The 27,262-nt window shown below is 43.5% G+C and overlaps 1 protein-coding gene across 1 annotated transcript; it reads left to right on the plus strand.

The window, feature by feature from the left end:
- Positions 1 to 24,578, plus strand: LOC118115394 (noelin-2). The gene is made up of 8 exons (XM_035166512.2): positions 1 to 643; positions 6,744 to 6,893; positions 9,537 to 9,692; positions 15,685 to 15,904; positions 17,560 to 17,666; positions 22,550 to 22,726; positions 22,813 to 22,986; positions 23,704 to 24,578. The coding sequence occupies exons 1-8, from the start codon at positions 500 to 502 to the stop codon at positions 24,022 to 24,024; spliced, it is 1,449 nt and encodes a 482-aa protein (XP_035022403.1). The 5' UTR covers positions 1 to 499; the 3' UTR covers positions 24,025 to 24,578.
- The last annotated feature ends 2,684 nt before the right edge of the window (positions 24,579 to 27,262 follow it).

Below are 27,262 nucleotides of genomic sequence, written 5' to 3' on the forward strand. Positions count from 1 at the left end.
AGCGACGCTGGCTCAGTCACAGCATCTTTCTGCCAGGAGGAGGAAGGATACAGGAAACACACACACAGAGACACACACACACAGACACACACTCTCTGCTCAGTCAGACAAAGCAGGCGTTTCCAGGAGCGTCTCCTGCAGCCGGAGCTGGATGTTGTGGATGTTTGGACCTGGCGTGTCTTCACATGGAGGCATCTGGATTCTAACCTGTGGCAGTGTGGGAGCGGAGACGTGCAGCAGTGGGACAACCCCGGCTCTGCTGCTTCACCACAGGAACCCTGTGTTCGGATTCCTTCAGCTGAGAAACTGTTCATCACCTGTAGCATCATGTCGTGCACCTGCTGTGTTTTGACTGCTGTCCACTGTTTGGACTGCGTGTGAGAGACCGGCCGGAGTTTTCTGCCTGTTGTGTGTGTGTGTGTGTGTGTGTGTGTGTGTGTGTGTGTGTGTGTGTGTGTGTGTGTGTGTGTGTGAGGTGCGTGGATGTGTGTGTGTCAGGATGAGCGTTCCCATGTTAAAGATCGGTGCGGTGCTCAGCACAATGGCCATGGTCACTAACTGGATGTCCCAGACTCTGCCGTCGCTGGTGGGACTCAATGGAACCGTCGTCTCCCCCGAGGGGACACATGAGCGGATCGTCAGTGTATGTACCCTGCATACATGTACACACTTTGCATACACAGCAATATGAAGTTATTGTATCTAAACAGAAGTACCAGAAGTTTTGTGTTTCTCTCTGAGGTTGTTTTCTTAGTAGTTCACTCTTGTTGAGGTTAAGAACAGAGGAGGTTGCACCTTGTCCTGGTGTGAAATGTGATTTGTGAATATAACATTTTATTGATTAATTGTTTGATATATTAAGAAATGAGACGAGACCCAAAGATCATCTTTTAGTGTTGTGTGCTTTCTAAATATTCCCTCACATGCTTCAGTCAGCTGTTTGTGCATATTACCACCTTATTATTACACCCTATAATTACACATTAGTGTGATCATCATCTTTTTCTTTGATAAGATGAACGGCTGCTTTTTAATTGCAGCAAAAACACCAACAACATTTACATTTTGAGATGTAAGAAAGTGTCAAAATCAATGATCCGATGTTCCTGATTCAACACAATCAGGAACATTTCCCCTTCGTGCTGCGGAAATGTTTTTGATCTGTTAGTTGCTGCAGAAAATAGAACAAAACAAGGAACAGAAATAGAAATGAAAAGATGCATCTGAAGCACAGATTTAGAACAGAATGGGGGGGAAAAAACCAGTGGCTGCTAATGGGAAGAACAAATGGCAGCAATAAATACAAAAAATAAATAATCTCCCCTGTTAATATGAGTCATAAAGAACACATGGACACACACACACACACACACACACACACACACACACACAGGGGGCATTGCTCTTTCTCCGACTTACTGGGGGGATATTTCTCCTGGGGAAGACTGACTCACCCATGGGACAGCCAGTAATTTGTTGCCTTGGCAACACGCTGGCAACCCCGAGACATGTAGATGCTGGACCACAGATCTCTTAACTCGCTATATATTGTGTATGCATATATGTGTGTGTTGTTGTTGTGTGTGTGTGTTGCTGTGTGTGTTTGTGTATTGATGTGTCCCTGGGCTTTACATGATTTAGCTTTCTGGCTCAGGAGGCACCTCACAGCTGCTGTGTGGCAGGACTTTGCAAGTTCAGCAAAGTGCATTGCAACCCCCTGCAAGTACACACCTACACACAGACACACACACACACACACACACACACACACACACACACACACACACACACACTGGCAGGACATGGCTGAGAACAGATGGAGACGTTGGAGATGCTGTGTTTCGAGAGGAATCTCCTGATGAGTAATATAAATGTGACTGAGATCTGGGGTTTCCAGACGTCTTGTCTCTGATGAATCAGACTCACTGAGCTCGATCATCTGCACATCGGAACTTCAAAGTTACTTTTAACTGTTGATTGTATAAAAGTGGGTGTTAGAATACTTCTGTCTTAGAGTTTAACAGTTAATTGTCAGTTTGCTGTGGCAAACATTGACATTTCCACCATTTATGGCTTTGATTGATGTGTTTTGGTCGTTTATCAAATACTTTCAGGAACTGGTTCATCACATTATCAATATCGTTTTAATGCTTTTAGCTGTTGGTCTGAATCAATTATCCATTAGACTTTAGTTAATTAAGTAGTTATTCCTTATTTTTATCTCTTATCTGTTTAACTTTATCCTATGTTTAAATTATCCAATGCTTTTTGCTACCGGTTTAATTAACCATTTAAAATAATCAATTAAAATTATCGTAACGTTCAAATCTAATGGTTTCAGCAACTTTTAGCTCATTATTTCAACCATTTTCTCTTTGTTTTTCTGTTTGTCACTTACTTTCTAGAAATATCAATAATTATTTCAACTGTTTGCATTACTTTAAACTCATTATTTGAAGGATTTATTACTTCAACGTAACATTTCATATAATTTTTTTAGTCGTCTTTTTATCTAATATCCATTTTTAGCTCATGTTTTCTATTGCTCCCGTCGCGTGTGTATGAAAATATTACTCCTGCAAATTCCCTGCATGATCACCTACTACCTTTCATTCATTCTCAGTCCCCACACGTAGAGCGCAGGTGCTACAGCTGTCTCAGCGAGTAGCTGTATATTTTAAATCTAATTGTTTTTCAAAAGAGCCGAGCTGCTCCACACACAATCTTTCCACGTCACCCCTGGCGACTTGCAGACGAGCCCCCCGGGGGGTGCGAGCCCCTCCGGGTCGATCACAACAGTAAACTCTGAGGATTGTTGAGTGTAAAGGATGAGCCGTTACGTGCACTTTTCAGAGTTTGGGATGTTTCCCGCCTGCTTGCTGCCGCCGCCTCTGTTGAATCCGTGCACGTTTAGCCGTGTTAGCTCTGCACTCTCTTGTTTGCACTGATCGTAATCAGCCGAGCTGCCTGAGAAGATTTTTATCATTTTTCCCTCGTGTGGAACGGACCCTTAGGTGCGGTTTGTCCTCCTCTGTTTAATTAACTAGGAGCAGTCGGCACAACTGATGCTTATATTCTCATCCCATCCACGTCCTGCTCCTTTATAACCCCCTCCTCCTCCTCCCTCCTTCATCCCCCCCCCATCAGCTTCATTGTAAACTGGACTTCAAGGTTACCACAGCAAACCCAGCTGATTGATTTATGCCATGTTTCCCTCCAGGCATCCACCTCCCTTCCACAGCCCCCTCGCTCCTCTATATTCTCCCAGCTTCCTCCTCTGTCGTTATTCTCTTTCTCAGGGTTTGTGGGGCAGCTTCTCATCCAGATTACTGTGACAGGCTGGTGTGTGGGTGTGTGTGTGTCTGTGTGTGTGTGTGCGTCAGATTGAGCTCAGCCTTTTACATTGTTTGAAAATGTTAAGTGGGTCAAACGGGCCTGGTTAAATCTCACCAGAATGAGCCCGTGGTGTTATGTGTGTGTGCTCTAATTTAACGTCTGGTGACTTGGGCCCAAACGTCTAGACACCAGGGAACAACTGCTGTCACCTCGGCAACACACACAACCAGGCCTCAAATAACCCCAGAGTGGAAAAAAAGAAACAGGTCATTACATAACTGAGGTGGTATTTGAGTGTGCGTGTGTGTGTGTGTGTGTGTGTGTGTGTGTGTGTGTGTGTGTGTGTGTGTGCGTGTGTGTGTGTGTGTCTGTACTTCAGCCTAGAAGATCACCTCAGCCGAGTCTTTTCACGCTTTTGTTCAGGAACAAAAAAACTATAATTTATTCTCTTGAAGCAAATAACGGCCGTAACGATCTTTTTTTTTATTCTCGTTTGAGCTGTTTCGGTATCTTGGCATCAACTGAAGGTGTAATTGTGAAATCCATTACTTCGAATACCGTGCGTTTACTTATGAATAACACTGCGTTTATGCCATTGAAAATATGGCTTTGAAAACCGAGTGTCAGGGTTTATGCTGCATTGAACCCATTATTTAAGACTTGTTTGATGTTTACTCACTAAGAGATGGAGCAACGTTACGGTCGGAGTCCTTCGTTGAAGCCTGATTTATTTAAGGCTGATAATTGCTCATCTTTTATCTGGGTTTTTTTTGTCTCCACCCGCCAATATTTACTCACACTCCACCACGTTGACCAGCCAGTAACTCACTGTTTACAGCGGCTGCAGCACACTGTTGGTTTTCAGTGCCTTTCTGCACCTGCTTTATTACCAGAGCTCCCAGTCAGAGGAAGAAGCTGTGAAATTCATGTCTGAACTTTTTATCTAGCATTTCAGGGCAAGTTGAAAACATGTTTTGAAAACCATTCGATTTTCTGAATTTGTGAAACCTAAAAAAACTACTTAATTCATGTTTTTCACATCATCACTTGCTAATATTAACTCACAAATCACACCCAGAAAAGTTCAGATTGATACTTTCAAAAAATAAGTAGATTTCCAAGCTTTGAAATCAGCTGTATTTTTTATTCCAACATTGTTTAATACTATGAGATGTTAGAGTCCATCTGCAATTTGCTTCCAGGTCACGCAGGATGTTTTTCAATCAACAAAAAAAACGCTTTTAATTTAAATGTAAAACAATGTTGTCATACGTATTTGAAACATGTTTTTAATATGTGAAATGGCAGCAAGGGTCAGAAAACGCCGTGCATCAGTCTGGCCTGTGAGCAGGTTAGAAATCGTTTGTTGTGCGGTTGTCTGGGAGCTGGTGTCGTCGTGCCAGAGAGGGCAGCAGCTCTGGCTGAGGAAGCACGAGGGTGGAAACTCTCCAGTTGAGCCGGTTGCTCTCCTGGACACGAACGTGTGGGAGATGTCACGGCTGATTTTGAGCTGCAAATGAGAAATATCCCATTTACACACGGGATTGTCTCCAGTGCAGTGAAATACAATGAAATCTAAATAGCACGCGCTCGCCCTTTTTTCCCAAAACATAAATGGACATTTGAATCACAATAACGTGCCCCGCGGCGAGCTCCTGAATCCCTGCGGAGATTTACCAGCAAAATGGAATTAGACTGGAGCATTTTTTTGTTTTTTAAAAGGAAATATTTGTCCGCCCGTCTGACGAGAGCCTGACCTGAATAACACGCTGAGATTCTGAGTAAATGTCTGTTTTGTCGGGAAAAAGGCACAAAAGAAAAAAGTGCCTCGGTGGAATGACTCACTGGTTCCTTTTGAAAAACGCTTTCACTCCAAAGAAGAGAAACGCAAAATACGGCAAACAGACGGAAAGAAGAGAAACATTTGAATGTGTCAAGTGTTTTAATAATTGAGTTTAAGCTGCGACTACATTTTTCAAACACTCCCATCATGCTTTGCTGCCTGAGCAAGACGAAAGTGTTATGACACCATGTAGAAATACCTTTTCCTGCACAGGGCTCGTTCACACTGTCCCCGTATACCACACTGTACTGTATGTGTCACTGGAACTATATATGGCAGACATTTGTATGCAGCCTGAAGGGAAGCAGCTCCTGGTCGCAGCCCTGCCTCTGCTCATGGAGCTCGTGGTGGTTGCACATGATAGAATCGCATATGATGAATGTCTGATACCGGAGTGCATTGTCTTATCTGGGTCACAGCGATTGGGAGAAAGGGGACATATTTCAGAATTAGACAGATTCAGTCGAGCCCGACTTCTTTTTGCTATTACACGAGGCATGAGAGGATTTAGTTTTCAGCTCGGCTGCAGGAAGGGACGATATCTCTTTATCGATGAGTCCGATGGCTGCTGCACATTTTCAAACCTTAACTGATCTTAAAAAACGTGGGAGACCACAGACATAACAGCAGATGCAGCAGATTGTTTTGAGAACGCAGACACTGGACGATCCAGTGGAGACGCAGGATCTCTCTCTCTTGATTTCTGATTCCAGAGACTTGAGAACTCACAGAAACTTTAACTTGACTTCAGAATAAAAAACAAACATGGAGGTGGACTCAGCTGGGTGAGAATAACAAAATAAAAGAGCAAGTTTGTCCTTTTCTACTGGTCACAAGGTGCAGGAGACAGAAGTCTTATTGACGCTGTGGGCAGACATGTTCCGGTTTTAAACACAAAATCCAGTTACTGGTCAGCTCGCTCTGATTGGCTTCTGGTTTCATATATACGTCCTTCACAAGTCTCTGGACTATATATTTACTATTCAAAGTCAGGGAGGCTCAAATATCTCTAAACTCTTCACACTACAAAGACATTTGGCAGAATAATCTCTCCAGTTCAGCCTCATTGGCAACAACCCTGCATTTGTCGAAAAGGGCTGAATCGGATTTGAAAGTGGTCCGATTGTCCACAAGGGAGACAGGTCACAGGTTTCTATATTCCAACGATATTTCATTTAAAATAACTTTAAAAAAGTACTTTAGAAGCTGAGGTTGGAGATTTTCTTGCTGTTGCTATTTGATGAATGAATTTATTATCAAGAAACATATTGATTAAACTATTTATGGACTTTCATCATGTTTTATTACAGTTGGTGAATGTGCCTCAAAGACCATTTGTGTAGCAGCTGCAGGAGTTTCAGTCAAAATCAATGCGTTTGAGAAGGTGTATTTCAAATCACATTGATTCCCTCAAAGTGAGCTTTTTGAGAAACAGAAGAAGGAAAAACCAAGAGATCACTTTGAGTTTAAATTGTTTTTGACTTTGTTGTCATTTCCCTCTGTCGAACGCTCACGTGACGCTGCTGCAGCCACTTTCATCACCACGGCCTGTTTGTGTTCGCAGGGCTTGTACCCGGGCTCGGAGGAAGGCTGGCAGGTCTACAGCACGGCCTCAGATCCCGACGGCAGATGTGTGTGCACGGTGGTCGCTCCGGCACGAAACCTCTGCAAGCGAGACCCTCGGAGTCGACAGCTACGCCTGCTGACCGAACAGGTGTGTGTGTCTGTGTGTGTGTGTTTGTGTGTCTGACCCGTGAGTGCATCCTCGCATGTCTCAGTGCTCGGCATTGGGATGCAGCACAGGAGGGTGGGGGGAGGCGGCGTACTGGAATGAAATATTCACTGGACTGTCTCTTTGTTTTGACACCTACAGAAACACACACGAACAGACGCACACCCAGGTTTCACTGACAGCTGTATCCCTGATACATCAGTAGCTGCGTCCTCCACCGACTCGCAGTCATTCAACGTGCCAGAGGAGTTTAAACTCAAAGGCAACACTGACAGATGGGTGGGAAAGACACACTTTGCCGTATATCGCCCGATGTGCAGCTCCGTATGAGACTATTTGTGCATTTGAACGTCTGCATGTTTATATATGTGTGTGTGTGTGTGTGTGTGTGTGTGTATTTGTGTGAGGGTGTGGATGTAGCCACGTAGGCACTTTTCTGACGATACATCTGCGTCCTGAGAGAGGAATAAAAGTGATTTGTGACAGGAGCGGATGAATTATTGAACACCATCAGTTCCTGCAAACATTTTCTCAGAGCAGGCGCCCCCATTCCCGCCAACGTAAAAATGAAACGTGATTATAACTCGCTGCTGGTGTTAGATAAATCAAGGAGGTAACACGAGAACTCTCAGGAATAACTCCTTCCTTCCGCTCGCTCCTCGACTCGGTTCCTGTTGGGAGGACTTTTGCATTTATGAATCGTAATTAGCTCAGCGTGTCTGTGGAAGTGACGCCGAGCTCCGGCTGTGGGCGTGAGGGCGTGTCTCCCTCGTGTGCGGCCTCCCCAGCATGAGCTGCAGCGGGAGAGACGTGTGAGCTGAAGCGTCACTTCCTGATATCTGGGTCATTTTTATAATAGATTTTGTTTTTGTTCTTTTTTTTGTTTTCTTCTCCCCGTGCTTGTTTTTCAGCTCGATATCAAAAGGAGATGTGAGATATGTGGTAGCGATTCAGGGCGGTTAATGAGAAAAGGCGTGGGAGTGTTTGTTTCTTCAGAACACAACACACTGTAGGGGAGAATCTCATATTTAAATGGGTCTAATGAGATGCTGCTTCAAAGAGGAACGGCATCTGTGGGTCTTCGCTTCGTGGTTGTTGAGCCAAAGTGTCTAGAATACTTGAGATTCAGTTCACTTTCAAATGTTTCTCTCATTTTGGATTCTATTAATCATCCGCTCTGACATGTCTGCCCCCTTCTCTTTTAAAAAAACTGAAAGGATTTGCTAACAAAAACATTTAGTAGCCGTGTGTCTTCTCAGAATTACTTTTCCGTTATCTTGGATAATCCGCAGTCTTTTTAAATTGGAACCAATTTCCGCTGCATGTGGCTTTTTTCCTCTTTTCTTATAAAGTTCTCATTTTAATTTTCCTCATGAAATACAAATATTGAGCGTTGTCTGTGCAATCTGCTCCAGATATTTGAGCTCCATGGAACGTGAGTTTTAAAAAACTCTCGTGAACCCTTCAAATTTCCTTTAGCTCCATCATCAGATCTTTTTTTGGGGGTGTTTGTCCAATTCTTTACCTAACAGATAAATATAATATAATATACTTTAATGACCTGTGGATAAAGTCTGGAGAACTGGGTCCGGACAGTTTGATTTTCCCACATGCACAAGGCAGCGGGACGTTTTCTGCACAGACGCGTTCACAGATCCTCCACACAATTCATCGACAACACACAGACAAATTCATACAAAGACAAACAACCCTTCACACTGACTGTGGGAGAAACCTACACAGACACGTAGAGAACATGCAAACTCCACACAGACAGGCCCACGGCCAAGCAGGGATTCGAACCGACAACCCAATGATGATAATGCACTTTTAAACATCAGTTAAACATTATGAAGGTAGCTATCGTTTTCCCTTTTCTGGGCATGTTGACGTTAGCATTTGGCACCACTGTGACAAAGTGCAGCCTCACGGAGCTGCGGACACTTCATCTTGTTGATTTACAAGATCCCTGTGTCATTAGGCCTGAAATTAAATCAACGCTGTCACAGTGAGACAGAAATCGGACTCCTTCAGGTCGTGCACTCCTTCCTGGATACACACCTTCAAAAAGATTTATCAACGCCCGTGTTTCCTGCAATTGAAATTAACACTGTGTAACTTTCGCTCTGCAACAATCAGCCACAAGTGGGAATTTAATCCGTTTAGCTGTTGGGGGCTTTTGAGTGGTTAAGTGGTTTTTACACACACACACAAAATAAAACCTAGAGCTTCACCAGAGCTTCGGCTGATGTTCGAGGTGAGACGTTGGAATAAAATAGGCACCATTCAGCTCTATAATGAGTCAGTGTACAAGATGATTTTGGGACCAAATCTGAATTTGAAATCCCATTTAAAATTGCAATTGTGATGTAATGGAAGCAGAAATCTCACAGAGGGAAATCTCTCCCGGTCACATGAAATAAATCTGAAATGCTTGTCACCATGAGATGCTTCTAAAATCACTTGTGTGTGTTCATTTAATTCACAAATCCTTTAAGTATTCAATCATGTCATCACTCAGACATACTGCTAGACAATTAAGTATCAACTGTGTGTGTGTGTGTGTGTGTGTGTGTGTGTGTGTGTGTGTGTGTGTGTGTGTGTGTGTGTGTGTGTGTGTGTCAGGTTCAGAATGTGAGTCAGTCCATGGAGGTGGTCGACCTGCGGACGTCCAGAGACCTGCAGTACGTCCGAGACTCCGAGCCGCTACTGAGAGGAGTGGATGGACGTCTACACACGTATGTGGCCAACCCCCGCTCTCTGACGGCAAAGGGCTTGCAGGTACACACACACACACACACACACACACACACACACACACACACACACACACACACACACACACACACACACACATACACACACACACACAGCTCAGACGCACACAGAGTAAGACAGTCGCTGTAGGGAACATATAACCTTTGGTGTGAAAACATTGATTTCACGCATGCCAAGCTGAAGCTTCCTGTCTGCTCACAGACGTGCAGGCGTCTTTCATGAAGGGGACAAAATGTGTCTTGAAGCCGTCGACTCGCCGGCTTCACGTCTCTCTCTCTGCAAGAGTCTCGTGTAGAACGTGGCAGCATCTCTACACACGGGCTAAAAATAAACTGAACGTCTGGATTGAGTCTGAAATTTATTTCATTGATGCACAGAATCAAAGGGAGTTTATCTCCATCCTGCGTTTGTTGCTTTAGATTTGCAGGAGGAGAGAAAGTCAAATTACCTCGCTGCAAGTTCTGAATTCTAAACGTATCTCACTCCTTAAATTAGGAGTTCTAATCTCATCAGTCCTGGCGCTTTCTGCCTTGACGCCGCTGGCGCAGGCGTCTGCACCAATGACAAATCAGCAGGGAAGCCAAAGATTATTTGAAGAGTTACAGAGAATTCAGAGGGAACGGATCTGAGGAGTGAATGATCTTAACGGTTAAATCAGCTGTGAAACTGCTTGTTTAATGGCTGCTACTTGCAGCTGTGGACTAATGATACTGAGCTAAAAGGTTGTGAGACCCACTGCACTGTTTACCACTGAATGCAGCTTTCCCTGTAAACACAGATCTGGGGATTTGGGCAAAGAATTCGGCCGCAACACCCTCTTGGATATTGTGGTTTGATGAAACCATTAGGGCCTAAATTTAGCCCAGTTTAACCTGGATGTTTGTCTTTTGATTTGCAATAGACCAAATCTTCTTATCGGGCAAAAATAGATGTCCTAATTCTGCACCGCCTTCCGGTATGAACCCTTGAAAGACTGTTTTTGGTCCTTTATGTTTATGGACATCTTAGCTTATGGACATTTACCTTTGGTTTTCCTTGTGTTTGCTTGTAATTTCACTGCGTTCTCCATTTCCTGTTTTACTTTCCTCGTGTCTCTATCCTAACTTCCTGTCTTTGTCCTGTTTCCTGCCCCTGTCATTGTCAGCATCTTTTCCTCACGTGTTTCACCTGTGTTCCGTCGTCCTGCCTCACGTGTGCTTCATTTTATCTTGGTCGGTTTCCAGTGTCATCTAGTTCCCAGTGTTTCTAATGTTTATCACTATTTTTGTTTCTTTGAACTTAGTTTCCTGGACCTGTGTCTAGTTCTTCTGTAGGGTTATTTTTACCTTATTAAAGGACACCTCAGTCCTTTGGGTCCCTGCTTCTCCCCAAACTGTGACGAGAAAACATGACAGAATTGCTGCTAATGAGAAAACAACAACATTTTGAAAGCACCTAATGACCGAATTTCCCTCCTTATTTCCTTCACTGAGACACAAGGCAAACATAATCGCTTGCGGACGTGAGTCGATGCCTCGTTCACCTTCAGTGCGACTGAACATTCACCCGACAAGTCACTAAATGTTGATAAACGTGATAAGTGATGATAAGAACTAGCCAAAATAACAGAAACCATCTTTGAGAGATTTTATTTGACTTTTCCAAGTGTGCTCTATGTCCCATCCATCAACGTGGAGGAGACAGGATGCACCCACACCATTTATTATAAATTCTGCAGCTCCGTTAGGCTGTGTTAGCCTCTGTCTCAAAATCTGCTGGTAATAAAAAACACAGAAAATAAGAGGAAGAGAATAGTTCAATGAGAAGTAGAGTCAATATGAAGACACAGTATTTTCAAACCACCTGTAAACACCTCCAGAGCTCAGAGATTAATATATTTTCTATTATAGAAAGAAACTGGAGCGTAAATACAATTCATTGTTGGTTGGTGGTTGTTTGTGCCAGAAGATTTCTTGGCAAGGAGCAGCAACACCCCCTTCAATCTTCACTATTTGTCTCGCAGCAGACTTTCGCAACAGATCTAAAGTGCAGACTCTTCTCGCTCTCTCTCTGCAAGACAGTGAGTGAATAATAATAGTTTATTACTTTAAAATACCAAACAGCAAACATGGGACAGATTGACTTGAAACTCCGATTAGAGGCTCGCACGAGACGCTGCATGAACCTGCGAGGGTCTCCATGGGAGGAGGATAAACACAGACACATGCAACGAGCAACATGCTTACACACACACACACACGCACGCACGCACGCATGCACGCACACACACACACACACACACACACACACACACACACACACACACACAAGGCACAAGTTCCCTAAATAAAGAGCATCACTGATTTTAAATCCATTCAGCCTTTCATCTTGTGCCGAGCATCTTCTTAACAACATCATTGGGCTCTGGGGTCTGATTTTAAGTTTTTATACAGTTAGCTCTGGTTGTGTGTGTGTGTGTGTGTGTGTGTGTGTGTGTGTGTGTGTGTGTGTGTGTGTGTGTGTGTGTGCGTGTGTGTGTGTGTGTTTGCATCTTGCTCCTTGGGGGTTTTCACAGTCATAAGCTTTTTCCTTTGCACAGAGAGGCAGAACTGGTGAATATTTATGTGCAGCTACTGTATGTTTATCAATAACTAAACAGTGTTTTCATCCCATGGAAGGACGGGAGCAAGGGAGGCGGAGAGGGGGATGTCAGACAGAGAGATTAAGACGGTTTGATAGATAGAAAAAAAGGGGGCGGGGGGGAGAAGAGAGGAAAAGATGTGTTTTTGCATATTGCCATTTTTCCCTGTGGGAGCGACGGATGAGGGAAATGAGCAAAGTGAAGTAAGAGGGAAGGTAAAGGTCAGACAGAGGCGGGGGGGGGATAAACGAGTGAAACTGGAGGAGAGAGATTAGAGAGGTGAAGATGAAAGAGGGGACATGGCAGGGGAGGGATTAACCAGGTGAAGTGTTTACTCTCTAACAGGCCGTGACATTCTCAGCATTTTGTCAACATCGATTTTAATCACTTCACATATTTAATGAACTTCCAATTATATGCAGATAGCGACGCCGGCACGAGTCGGTGGGGACGAAGTGGACGAATGTTGAGATCGAGCCGAGCTCTCGCAGTTTTCAGGCTTTGCTCTCACGACGGCTCCTGAACATGTTTTTGAAGTGATGTTGGGGAAAGTGTTTATGATCCGGTGATAGCTGAAGAGGGATTAGACACGCAGCGTGTTTGATGACTGCACAGCCTCTTCCCTGCATGTGTCGTTTTGTTAGCGCGTGGGGGCGTGAGATGTTCCGAGGAGATGAAAACGGTTTATTTTGTCTTTGCTTGTGACACTTTTTAAAAAACTCTATCTCTCTCTACAGAGCGAACCGTTTTTCACAGGGATTTGAAAAAAGTGTCGAGGATAAAACAGAAAGGGGAAATACAAAGAAAAGCCTTTATCCTCATAGCTGTGTCATGCACATGATTCATACACCAAATATCGATCTTCCTTCCTGCTGATTGCAGCAAAAGTCCTGCTGTCTCCATCGATACAGGGCTCAGTATTTCCAGTTGGAGAGTTATAGACAAAGCTTTAAATCCTCACAATGATCCCTGTTTGCATGTTGTGCTGCTGATCTGCGTGCAGAACAGTCACAGTCACACTCTCCTGCAGCCACATCTCCTCCTGTGGGATGGCGAGCCGTTCCCGGGGCAGATGGGATGTTCAGTCCCTGCAGCTCGTTTCTCGGTTTGGGGCTTTGTTTCCGTTTGTCTAACACGGCTCGTTGCTCCCCTCACTCGCTCCTGTCCCTCGCGTCTCGTCTCCTCGGAGAGATGAAAGGAAGCGAGGATGGAGACGGCGATTGCTCACGACACACAAAGCGTCTAAAATGTTGAATGTGTCGAAAAAAATTAAGTGGGGAAAGAAAGAGTGATGGTTGCATGTAACTGAGGAGTCCCCCACCCCCCAAAAAAAAAGAAAGTGGGTTTTCACAGCCCAAACCAATTACACTGTTCCTTTTACTCAGTTTTCAAAGTGAAACTCAAACTCGAGGGAGATTCACACGTGTTCTCGCCGTGTCTACTTCACTGAGCTACAGTCTTTCAGTTCATCGACTGAGTCCTTTCAACTTTTCACTGACTAAAAGGCCGGTGGGAGAGTATATGTTCCCGCCAAGTTAAAGGAGAATTGTGAAAAAAATATCTGGTTCCGACCATAAATCTGGACCCACGACAGAATTGAATGGCTTCTGTCTTCGGTCATTGTCCTTCCACCACAGAACTTCATGGAAAATGGTTCAGTGTGGTTTTTGAGTAATCCTGCTGACAGACAAACAAACCAGCAGCAATGAAAACAATAGAATGGAACTTAGTAAAGTGCAAACCTCCACCAAATGTTCCCTAATTATGCCAGATTTTTTTTCCGTCAAGATCAATTCATTATTCCTTTGGAAATCTGTGAAAATGTCAATAATTTAACAATTCTTCAATAACATGTCTAAAAACAACTACACCTATGTTATTTGTGTTGTTGACTTGTGTACTAACATCATCCAAAATGTTTCAAATGAATTAAAACCCAGAGAAATTATTGGTTTTATTCAAGATAACGGGACATTTAATTTGAAAGGTTCAGTGCGTAGAAATTAGTGACATCTAGTGGTGAAGCTGCATGTTGCAGCTGAAGACCCCTCACCTCACCCTCCTCTTCCGAACATAAAGGAGAACCTGTGGTAGCTTCCGTTGTCATAAAAACTGAAAAGGAGTTTAGTTTGTTCAGTTGGGACGACTGGAAAAAACATGGCTGCCTCCTTATAGAGGACCCTCTCCAGATGTAAATATAAAGTATTTAAATATAAAGGGCTCATTCTAGAGTAAAGAAAAGAACAATTCGTGCAATTTAGATGATTAATACACACGAGGGAAAACATCACTGGGATTATTCTATATTCAATTTCCATTTCACCTCAATCTTTCACACTGGACAACAGATGGGTGGAAACACAACCTCCTTTGGCGACGGTACTGGTGACTGCACATTAACTGATTCACCAGCAGCCACGTGCAGAGGTGACCTCAGACCGGAGGCAGCACACTGCAGAAATGATATTAACTCTCTTTTGTATTTTTTTCCAGTGTGTGTTTTTGACATTGAAAATTGATTTATTAATCGAATTTACTGGTGTGAATGAAAAGAAAAGAAAAAGCCCACGACACCTGATGACTGCTTCTATTATGGATCCATTTTATTCTGAGCCCACGATGGAACAGGATTGAAAGAAATAACATTAACGCAGCACAATTTGCAGTAACGCTGATGCGTCTCAGACTGAAGCTTATTACAGGACAACAATAGCTGTGACTCACTGAGCCAAGACACGTGTGGAACAGGTGGAAAATAAGAAAAGAAAAAAACGGATGGAAAAATACAGCAAAGAGACAAAGTTGCAATAGATTATTTTTTATGATTCATTTATCATAAAGATCATCTCATTATGCATCCAATCATATTTATTTTATGAGTAATGAATAACTCTGGATCTGCTGTTGTGATTCTGTTTCCATTTGTTTTTAATCTCCAGTATTGCACTCATGCACAGAAATGAATATTCACATTTGGACACACATTCACACTGCAGGGGTGTTGCTCCTCAGGAAAATCTTTATAGAATGAACACCTGTGGTTTCCTCGCTCTCAGCTCCTGTGGAAGCCTCCTTTGTTCTCGCTCGGCCAATTTCCAGGTCACTAGCTGCAGCGTGGAGGAGCGAGGATGGGGAGAAGCACAATTAGGTGAAAGAAAACCACCCTGAGTCTATTCTGGGGTCTCCTCCCTGTTAGACAAGCCCAGACCTGGACAGGGGGTTGTAGTAGTTGGACTCAGAGGAACGTCCTGAGCAGACGTGTAAACCACCTCAGTTGGCTCGACTCCGAGTTCCCTCGCCCTAAAGAGACAATAGCGTGTGCCCCATTTTCCCCTCCAACTTATTTCTTCCTCCTGCCTTTCGTGCACCCCGCAGGAGTTGAAGGGCCAGATGTCTCAGCTACTGCCCCTGCTGTCGGTGGTGGAGCAGTACAGATTGGACCTGCAGACGCTGGCCGCCCTGCGAATGGAGCTCCTCAACCTGTCCATCGTCCTGACGGCCATCCAGGAGGAGATCGGAGCGTACGACTACGAGGAGCTTCAGCAGAGGGTCTTACTGCTGGAAACCCGGCTACACAGCTGCATGAACAAACTGGGTACGTACCGAAGGGGAAGTCATACTGACTAACTAACTGCAGTGTGGTTATATACGGTACGGTAGACTGTATATATAAATAGATGACAGGTCTCCACTTCCTCGTATTGTAAAAAAATGACGACTCACATCTTGACCAATGACAAGTGAGTCTCAGGAACATGAATATCTGTGTGATGAGATGAGAAAAAAACTGTGGCTCTGAAGGAGCTTCTTTTTTTTTTATATCTCAGAAAACAACTCTGATTCTATCACCAAGGTTATCTTGGATTGGACAAGTGCTCTGAAATTCCTAACATGAAAAACATACGCTACGAACTCAACTATTACAATCAGTCAGAGAGGGTCTCACAGAAGATGCTGTCAGATTGAATTATGAGAAGTGTAGGACGTGGTGTTGTTGGAGATGCCGAAGATCAGAAGTCAGGGTGTCTCCGCCTCAGCTTTAACGATTATTCCCCCAACATTTATGAAACTGCAAAACTTAAATGCTGGAGTGTTCCCTCCAGTTGTTAGAGCACCGGGGCTCCAGGCCTGAAAGTAAGACTGCACGTTGCCTCATTCAGTAATTAAAAATGGAAGATCATTTCTTGACCTTGATTTAATTGTCATAACAACAGAAATATGAACTAAAATAATGTAGAGGTAACATCTATCCAGCGTCAGTATGTTACAATATGTGTCCCTTGTCCACAGTTAGGCACACAAATAATAGTTGTTTTGAACGATATCAAACAGATGTTGAGTTACGTTTATGATTAAAGCGATTATCCGACATTTTTGGGAAATGACGCTTATTCTCTTTCTTGCAATGTTAGTATAATATATTGTAGGATGTAGTTGGACAGGAGCTAAAACCAAGCGTTTCAGACAGAGGCTGAACAGAGGAGCTGCAGCAGTGGACAGAACACAGGAGCTTGTGAACCTTGTCGAGTGAAAACTCAGGATTGACGGGATCACACTCAAGGAACTGAGAGAGAGGTTGTGTTCTTCGGGTGTATTTTGGTGAAAAATGAATATTTGAGACATATTGAGTCATTGAATAAACAGCATTGAAGTAAATTATGCTGCAGAGGTGGTTAATCTGATATATTTTTGTAATTGCTTTGATTTTTTGTTTTCACTATTGAAATCCATTATAACCGCTGTGAATCCGCCCTCTATTCAAATTCTCCGGCTGAGTGTTTTTCACACAAAAGACAGATTTCGTGTTGTGTTTTACTTTAAGGTCACAGTTGCAATTAGTGAAGTAAAACGCGGGTCAAGGTTTGGCAGCTCAGATTCTCTGTCGGTGTTTTAACGAGACTTCACTGATTTAGAAAAGGTAGTTATTAGTGGTACGAGTGGAACGAGTGGTTAATCTGACATCTCGAACATCCTCGTCTTCCACTGTCATGTCTCTTCAGTGTGTTTACTGGTGGAGAAACATACGTGTTACTGCTCATGCTTGGGACACAAACATATGTTTACGGTACAGATTTCATGAAGGAGAAAGGCGACAGTCGACCTTGACGGACAACATCACTGACACCAAACCAGAAAACAGGAAAATGCACTCTTCATCTTCCCAGTTTGTGTGTTTGTGTATGAGTCACGTTCGTTTTCTTGGATCCTCGTTTGCAGATTTAATACAAATCATTCATCATTTGTCAACAGGTTGTGGTCGCCTGACTGCAGTTAACGGCCCGATCACCGTGAGAGCCTCGGGCTCCCGCTTTGGCTCCTGGATGACTGACGCCATGATTCCCAGCTCCGACAGCAGGGTGGGTGTACAGTGTGTGTGCTGTATATGTGTGTGTGTGTGTGTAAAGCATGTGATGCAAACATGGTCACAAGGCAGACACACGAACCTGTTTTCCTTGGTGTATTCTTTCTGTCTCTTCCTGTCTTATTTTCAGCTTGACTTATGTCTCGGTTTAGAAAAAAACTTCACCTACTTCTCACAAACAAACATACTCCGTTCAGGGGGAGCATATTAAGCTAGTTGTCAAGGCGACTGTCTCCCAGTTGCCAGGTGTGATTTATATCGCCATGGTGACCCTTGCCTGTTCCCTATTAGAGCTTCTCCCTGGTGATGAAAATGAGCTATACGTGGCAGCAGCATCCCAGACATCGTCTTGTTTGCCAGGAACCAGTTTGACCGGTTCCCGGTTACTGGGTTATGAAAGGGGCCGGATTCCTGGTCCCAGAGTCTGTTTCTGTCTTTTAATGGTGTTCACGAGATGCTCCTGAATCTGTGAGGCACCCAGCAATGCAAAGTTCAGTTCCTACAAATCCACAGTTTCCTCCGACTGGATTTATATCATGAAGAAGCCAGTGAAAATATGAAAAATCTGTAATATACTAAAGAAACTTTATCTTGCTTTTTTTTTTAGCTTAAAGGAACCCTGTGGCATTTTCTTGTAAACAAACAGTTATATTTACATTTTGTGTCTCTCGCCAAAACGCACCGTGTCCTCGAGGCTCAACAAACATGTCGCATGAGTTTCCTGCAACAGAAAACATTTGCAGAGCTGATTTTTAAAAAAAACGTTATGTATTGTGGTGGCAAGTTTTTTAACGTCGTGATATAAATGCAGACATTAACCATTGTTTGAAACGTTATGAAGGTGAACTAGATATCATGCTCAAAGACATGACAGCTCCCTCTCCCCCTGGTGCTGGCAGAAATATAGGTCATAACCCCCACCTCCTCCATGTTACTGGATGGGACATGGACCAAACGGAAAAGTCAAAGTACACGTTCAATACGTTTTTCAAAGATGGTTTCTGACATTTTATGAGGCCGTATGTTCAAGTGCTCATGTTTCTGATCAAATTGCTTTAATTATTAACTTGATAAAGCGTGCTGCTACTGCTACTTCACCAGAGTACACAATAGTTTTTCTGTGAAATCTCTCATAATGCAAATAGTGAACGCTGGCAGCACGTACTTTATGGGAGGTGACCTTTACGGCCTTTGATATTTCATAAGGTCATGATTATAAAGGTTGCTGATATTGAGTATCAGAAATATCACCAACCAAGTGGAAAATATAATTATAGGTTTTCTATTTCTCATTTTGAAGTAAAATAAACTCAGTTAAAGTCACATAAACACACACACACACACACACACACACACACACACACACACACACACACACACACACACACACACGAGTCAAGATGAGAAAAGTCACTCTCATACATCCCTCAGTATCCATGACTACAGTGGCTGCATATAGGGTCCCAGCTTGGCATTTATGAATTCTTTAGTAGCTCCTCGGTGAGTGTGAGTGTGTGCGCACACGTCACACTTAACACACTCAAACACACACAAACGCCTGCACACACCTGTCGCTGTGTTTGAGAGCAGCTGCTGAGGTGTGGATATCCCCTGATCTGTCAAGATGTCTCTGGTGATAGTGCGAGAGGGAGAGAGAGACAGAGAGAGAGAGGGGACGAGAGACAGAGAAAAGGAAGAGAGGAAGGGGGACGGTCGGTGAAGAGGTGTGCTGCAGGGACAGAAGACGGTACAGCCAAAAGAGGGGGCGGACAAAAAGACGAAGAGACGACGGGGAGGGAGCGGGTTGATCAAAAGCACAACAGTGGGGACAGACAAGCAGGAGGGGATGAAAGAAGCAAGGGAGGAGATGAAAAAGGAAAAACAACAGAAAAGAGACGAGTCGAGACAGGGCTGCAGTAGACGTTAAAGATGGGCTTGCATTTTTAATGCCTTATTGGTCACTGTAATCATCCCTCTCCTCCACACAGGCAGGGAAGTGATCGCTTCTCACTGTGACTGAGGAATAAGGAACTTAATCCTTTTCTCTGTGTGGAAATGCCTCCAAAGTGCCGCCGAAGATGAGGCTGAAGCAGTTTGAGTTCAGACAAATCAAGTGGTTTTCTGTGTCTCTCTCTGCTTGTGCATTTGATAAGCTGAGGAATTGTGTCGTCAGAGGATGTTGCATTGGGTTGCAGCAAAAAACTGTAATTGTGTTTACAGTCAAACGAACAGGGGTTAAAACAACAGAGGTAATAGCATCGATCACAGTAGAGCTATATAAGAACATTTAGGCACAAAACACAAAGACACAAAAATCACAGTCGTATAAATAGTGATCTAAAGACGGACGACATAACAGCTCCTCTGAAAGTGAAGCCAATGCATCTCAATCGCCTCCTGGTGGCTGGCTGCAGTATAGGTCATCAACCTGCCTCCTCCATGTTTGTGAATGGACACGTTCTTATCACACTGATGTATCTTCAAGTTAAGTTCAGTTTGGTTTTAATTAGTTAATTGATTTTTTATTAAAAAAAGGGTGAAACTGACTCACAATTGATGGCGAGTGTGTATCGGAGGAGCCTCGATGCTGCGGCTCCACGATCACGACTGCACGGACCCCGACTCCAAATAACGTTTTCTGCGCAAGATGGCATCCATCTTTGTATTCAGTCAAATACATAAATACATACATAACGATTTGAATCCATCTTTTTGGGTGCAGGCCAGAAGAAAACCCTGCAGAGAGTTCAAGAAACAACGGAGAAAAAAGAGAAAACTCCCTCGTTACCTTTTTTTTCCAAAATCAGCATCTGGAGCTTATTTATCTTGAGCAAATGGTGCATTCAGATGCGATAAGATCACATCTGCCAGAAAACAAAGGCGCGTGTTGCTTTGAAACACTGTTTTTCAAAGAGGTTTAGATCGGAGAAGTTCTCATCAGATGAGCTGGTGAAGCAGGAAGAGAGAGAAGGAGGAGGAGGAGGAGGACGGGGAAGTGTTCAGAGGAGAGGAAAGAAAGAGGAGAGCGTCGGTGTCTTTGCAAATCACCAGAATCACTGCAATCAGAGGGGCTTTGTCTGAAAGTCTGTAATTCAGTGTGATTACATTTTTTAATATTGCGGCTAGAAATTAACTGTAATTTAAAAAAAAAATCCTCTGCCTCCGCTGGAGAAATGTTCTTTTCTTTGACACGTGGAAGAGAAGATCTTTTCATCTGCTCGCGCTCCTCTGCCCGCTGTGCTTTGCTCTGTTTGCAGAGGGAATAACGAGCATCTTCTTCACCAACACCCTCTCTCTCTCTCTCTTCTCTCTCTCTCTCTCTCTCTCTCTCTCTCTCTCTCTCTCTCTCTCTCTCTCCCCCTCCTTTTTCATCTCTTTCACCTCCCGTCCCTAATTAATCCTCCGCGCTGTCGACACTCAATTTTTCTCTCCATCTCGTTTCTTCTCCCCCTCATCCTCGCCTCGGCCTCTGTCCATTTGTTTTGCCAGTGATCTCTGATGGGTTTTCTCTTTCCGCGCCCCCCATAAATCATCTAGTATATATGATATGATGATTTCTCACGTCTTAACAAGCCTACAGGACAAAGACTCGTCTGACATCATCGTGTTATATATTATCACAGCAAGAGATAACTGTTGTATTCAGGGTGAAATATGTTGTATTGTGGAATAATAAGCCTCTGTTCTCACATGTGTAATTAATGGAAGCTGATTCACGATGTGGTGCTAAAAGGCTGAGGAACAAAACGTATCATCCTCAACAGTTGATGAATCAGACGTTGAAATTTGAGGAGTAGAGCTGTTACTCTGTTATCTCGGAAAATGTGAGAGCCGTCATGTGACGTAACGTAACCTGTTTGGTTCCTTTACTTATTTTATCTACTGTGGCCTGATTTCTGGATGTTTTTACTGTGATTTGTGAGGTTTTTGTGGTTTAATTTGATTCGTAACGTAAAGACGAGAAAAGTGCTTCACAAATTCAGTCCATTTTCTCTCCTGAAATCATTTTTTTCTTACGGATTATACTGTGAAAATACATTAAAAATCCTAATAACCAATTCATGAGATGGAATATTTAACACGTCTTGCTGTGAGTTGGTCTAATCGAAGATGAACAGACTCCAGCACACTGAGAACTCTGCAGCTCGGCTTCTCCTCCTCACATACAAGATTTTATGCATTTCTTAAATTTGATTTGATTTATTTTTCTTTTTTCTTTCCTTGTATTTTAAATGTAATTTAAATGTAATTTTGACATGTTCTTATGTTTCTTAAAATCTGTTCTCTTCTTATATATTTTATGTAAAGCACTTTGAGCTGCACTTCCTGTATTAAAGTAAATCAAATACAGTTTACTATTATTATTATTATTATTATTATTATCATATTTCCCAGGTTTCAGAGTGTTATTATGCAGAAAACATAATTGGAGAAGCCGCACAGCGACACTCCAAGGATGAGCATCCTCCAAAAGATGATTGATGTATGCATGTGCTTTTGGTTTTTGAAATTTGACATCTGTATAATCTCCTTGAATCTCAAGTATCCGTCAACCTCCATGTTCAGCACTGAGGCGTGTTGAGAATCCAAAGCTTGCTGCTGTGCTAGTTACCGTTGCTAAGCTGTGATTAAACCACCACAGTTCTGTTCAGGGGTCATTTTAGAGAAGAGTCACTCAAACATCTTTGGCTCAGTGTCGCTGATTTGTCTTGATTTGTTTTGGCTTGAGGAGTTCAGAGGCCAACAGGGACAGGGTTTGAGTGGCAGCTGCAAACCAAACACCTGGTTATTATCAAGCCAGGTGACCATTTGGGATCTGTTGGATTTAATCCAGCTTCCTGAATATGGCGATAAGAACAGATGTCTTTGCCTCCCCAGGTCTGGTCGATGGACGGTTACTACAAGGGCAGACGTGTGTTGGAGTACAGGACCATGGGGGATTTCACCAAGGGCCAAAACTTTGTGCAGCATCTGTTGCCGCACCCCTGGGCAGGAACCGGCCACGTGGTCTACAACGGCTCGCTCTACTACAACAAGCACCAGAGCAACATCCTGGTAAGAGACTGGCTCCAACCCGAGCAGAGGGGGTTAACAGTTTGATAATGAGATGACACAGGTGAGGGATTGCCTCTTCTTTCCAGGTCCAGTACCACTTCCGCTCCCGCAGCGTGTTGCTCCAGCGCAGCCTGAGTGGAGCCGGATACAACAACACGTTCCCCTACAGCTGGGGAGGGTCCTCTGACATCGACCTCATGGCGGACGAGACGGGGCTGTGGGCCGTCTACACCACCATCCCCAACGCTGGAAACATAATGGTACAGTCTGCCCCCTGACTGTGTGTGTGTGTGTGTGGGTGTGTGTGTTTTCCTGCACTCCGGTGATAACTAAACAAAATAAAAGCCAAAGAACATGAATATGTTTTGTCAGAGGATTTTAAATTTGCAGGTTTCTGCTGTCAGCACATTTGTGTTATCTTCCAGAAGCTGACAGAGACATTTCTGTATTGAATAACAGTATAATGATAGTCATCGAACATAATGAGCACCATGCTTACTGCAGGTTCTACAACCGTGTGTGTGTGTGTGTGTGTGTGTGTGTGTGTGTGTGTGTGTGTGTGTGTGTGTGTGTGTGTGTGTGTGTGTGTGTGTGTGTGTGTGTGTGAGTGTGAGAGAGAGAGAGAGCAAGAGAGAGAGACATAAATCTATAAAGATTTGCGCACAGGTTTTAATAATAAAAAGTAATGTCATAGTAATTTATTATCGTAATAAAACGCAAACTGTAATAGGAAGTGATTCTGCGTTCGAGTGTCATTAACAACTGCAGGAGAGGAAGCTGCAGACAAACGTCCAACAAACGAAGATGTTGTAGGAAACGGGACATTTGTGTTAATCATGCTGGTTTAATGTGTTTTTCTTTTAATGAACAAATAAAAAATACGCACAAAAACAGATTTTTTGGACAATTAGATTCTCTTTTAAAGAATCATGACAAAGTTATAGGTAAGTTACAGATGACTGATTCTCTGTCTCCAGGTGAGTCGTCTGGACCCCCGCTCGCTGGATGTGCTCCACAGCTGGGACACAGGGTTTCCCAAGCGCAGCGCGGGGGAGGCCTTCATGATCTGCGGCACGCTGTACGTCACCAACTCCCACCTGGCCGGGGCCAAGGTCCACTTCGCCTACCACACCAACTCCTCAACGTACGAGTACACCGACATCCCCTTCCACAACCAGTACTCCCACATCAGCATGATGGACTACAACCCCAGAGAGCGAGCGCTGTACACCTGGAACAACGGACACCAGGTCCTGTACAACGTCACACTGTTTCACGTCATCCGGAGCGACGGATAGATCCACGCGTACGGTCAAATATAGAGATATAGCGGAGATGGAGGTTGGTGACAGGTACTGCAACTAACATCACATATACATACACACACAACGGCCGTTCATATCAAGAGGAAAATGATCTGTGTTTGAATTTGAATGCCCTCTAGGCCGCGAACGCTTTTCTGAGCTAATAACTTTACACAATACACGGTTGTCAAACACCAGTCGAAAGGTCACAGACGTATTTACCACAGCGAAGACGAAGATTAACTGCCGCTGCTACGAGGAAGCTGACGGGGAGGAGGAAGTCAGTCGGTTTGAGCTCATCCATGTTCTGTTGCGTTTCATTCTACTCGTGTCTCAAGATGTGATTTTTTGGAAGTTGAGGTCAAATTGTCGGAGGGAAAAAAAAACCAGAAAGAAAGAAAGAAAGAAAGAAAGAAAAGTCGGCTTGTGAACTGAATCTCAACCGGAGCGACGACAAACGGCCCTGATGGAGATGTTCTGGGTTTGTGATGTGATTGTGGACGTATTCAGTCTGCATGGTTGTTCATTCAATAAACCTTACTGTCAAACTCGAGTGTTGTTTTCTGTGTTCTGCAGGAGGTTGAGTGGTGGAATCAGTTCTTACCTGTTTTTTAATGCAAACCCGCGTCTGTCTACTGTATCTGTTTGCAGGAGTGTTGAAAATGAAAATGAACAGAGATATTTCCCTTCAGGAGATTAGTGGAAACCAAAAACTGAGCTTAAATAGGACTTGTTGTATGTATTGCATGTATTGCATCAGATGCATGTAAACAGAAATGTTCTGCTGTTCACATCAAACTCAGCCAAAACAGCCATTCTCTTATGTAGTTGAAAGGAATAGTTGTTACCGTACAGTAACTGAACGAAGATCACCTCCGAAAAATACTTGTTTTGATTCACCAAATCCAGATCCGCAATAAATTTCAACCTGTTCGTAAACCTCCGCCCTCTGATCAAGATCTGCACCAAGATGCAATGATCAATACACACATTGCAGAACAAGGTTTCAGATCGTGTCACAGGTTTTAATTTAATCTGAAAAACCTTTTTTTAAATGGACAGACAAACAGTGTTCGTTGGTCAGAGAGCGTTTATGAGCCCGGAGCAGCAACGTTTTTAACTGAATCTTCTGTGTGATTCCCCCCAAAAAATATTACGACTCACACAGGAGCAGGGCGAGAGACGACTGAAGGCTTCATTTGTCCCCAACCAGCGTCCAATGTGTCCTAAAGGTCTCCAAACTGCACTTTGCCAAATTTTATGTTGAACATAACATTAGCTTAACAAGAGCTTAATGATGTCATCCAAGTACTGCAGACAGTAAAATCAGGACTGAGAGAGACAAGTGGCACCTTGTGATGTCATCATGCTCGACATTCTGTTCTCGATTTTGCTTTAATTACAGAATCAACCTTTGAAATTTGGAGTTAAAAATGCGCAGTTCTCTTTCACATGTCGAGTTAATGGCTCCTGGCAACGGCTTCTCTGCATCGAATTTTGTCAAACGAACCAAAACACAGGGGATACCGGTGACACGCTCTCTATGAAGCCACAGTCAGTGTTAATTGTGAGTTCTCCCCTTTGCAGTGATGAGTTTCATCGGTTTTAATTGATCTCACCGGCGTAATGGAGGATGTGCGCTCCAGGGGAGAGTGGCGATTCCAAGCACATCAAAGGTTAACCTGCTCATTATTATTTAATTGGCTATTATGAGCGGAGGAGGGAGGGCAGTGTCCTCAGAGATTGTGTTCAGCAGTGTTACCTGAGTCCAACATACAATACACCCGTTATACAATTCTCAGTCCAGAGATAAACTGAACTGACGCTGTGCAAACATATGAACGAAAGTGTAGAGACGACAAAGAGGAGGCAGGTGTAAGAGACGTCTCACACGGGATCAGATGAAGAGAAATATTAAATATGAGTGGATCTGGTTTGTGGAAACATCACAAATGTCCATTCTGTTGCAATCAGACACGACGGCTCCCCAAAAAAAGTGAAGCCAAAGCGTTTCAGTCGCCCTCTGGTGGCTGGCTGCAGTATGGGTCATAAATCTTGTTAGTAGATGGGACACGGACCAAATTTTCTTACAGTTTCTCTAGTTTTTGTTAGTTTTTATCACGTAGATGTTTGTTTGTTTCATTTTCCCAGTAATTTGGTTTTAATCGTTTATTTGTTGCTATAAAAACGGTGAAACATCACGATTGACAGCGGCGACTGACTCCTGATTGGCCGGTAAAGTGCCAACTCTACTGCCAACTGATGTTTTTGGCACAAGATGGCTGCCTTTGTATCCACAATATTTCCCCTTGATTTCTGTATAGTGGCAGGAGGTGGCGACACGGCGTCCATCTTTATTTACACGTGGTTACATTGTTTTTCTTCGGCCTAATTTTTTTATTTAAGACACGTAATTAGCCCAGTGTTGAAATATAAACGTCTCACTTTAACACAAACCTGAAAACCAACCTCGAAAGCCTCAAAACGTCTTCAAACAGACAAGCTAGTGATGCTAACACCCGAGGGGGAAGTCCAATCTCATGTCTCAATAAACTGTGAAGATCATAACGTTGTTTTTTAGAGCCACAGCTTCTGTCAGTCTGCATCAGTGGCTCCTCCGCTCTGTGATTTCCAGAATTTCAAGCGACAGCCTCCAGAGAGAACAGGTGTGAACTCGATGCACCCGTTTCCCTTCCCACACAGAACAAGGCGCCACGCTGATGATTACCGCTGATGAACGGTTAAATGGCCCAGAACTGGGTCGTTTAACGAACTTTAAATTTCGGCATTGAGGTGCAGTCACATTAGGCGTCTGTTTAAGACGGCTCCGTGCTCAGCTCCCAAAATAAGAGGATGCAATGTTTAAACACATATAGTTCATAGGCTGGTAGAGTTAAAATGTGCAAAACAAGGCGATGATGCACAATCACACTGTTTTTATTGGCCCACTCTTCATATTTGCAGGTTCAAACCAAGAACTCTTTTAGTATATTCAGAAACATATTCATACATATTAATTATAGCCACTTTAAGGCTTGTTATACTTTCAGCATCGTCTTATACCTTTAGGGAATTCTCTTATCTTGAAAACTCTGTGTCATGACAAGCGTGGAAAATGCATTTTTTGGACGCATCAGTGAAACAGCGTCCAAGTTTCTAAACTGCAGTTAATCGTGAATGACTCACAACAATGTTCCACCATTGACCTTTTGAACTCGTCCACTAAACCGAA

This window comes from Hippoglossus stenolepis, chromosome 2 (genome assembly GCF_022539355.2).
Source record: "Hippoglossus stenolepis isolate QCI-W04-F060 chromosome 2, HSTE1.2, whole genome shotgun sequence".
In the NCBI taxonomy this organism is placed as follows: domain Eukaryota; kingdom Metazoa; phylum Chordata; class Actinopteri; order Pleuronectiformes; family Pleuronectidae; genus Hippoglossus; species Hippoglossus stenolepis.

Coding starts and splice junctions, on each gene's coding strand:
- LOC118115394 (XM_035166512.2), top strand. CDS start 500: ATGAGCGTTCCCATGTTAAAGATCGGTGCGGTGCTCAGCACAATGGCC. Junction 6,894..9,536: donor TACGCCTGCTGACCGAACAG/GTGTGTGTGTCT, acceptor TGTGTGTGTCAG/GTTCAGAATGTGAGTCAGTC. Junction 17,667..22,549: donor TTCCCAGCTCCGACAGCAGG/GTGGGTGTACAG, acceptor TTGCCTCCCCAG/GTCTGGTCGATGGACGGTTA.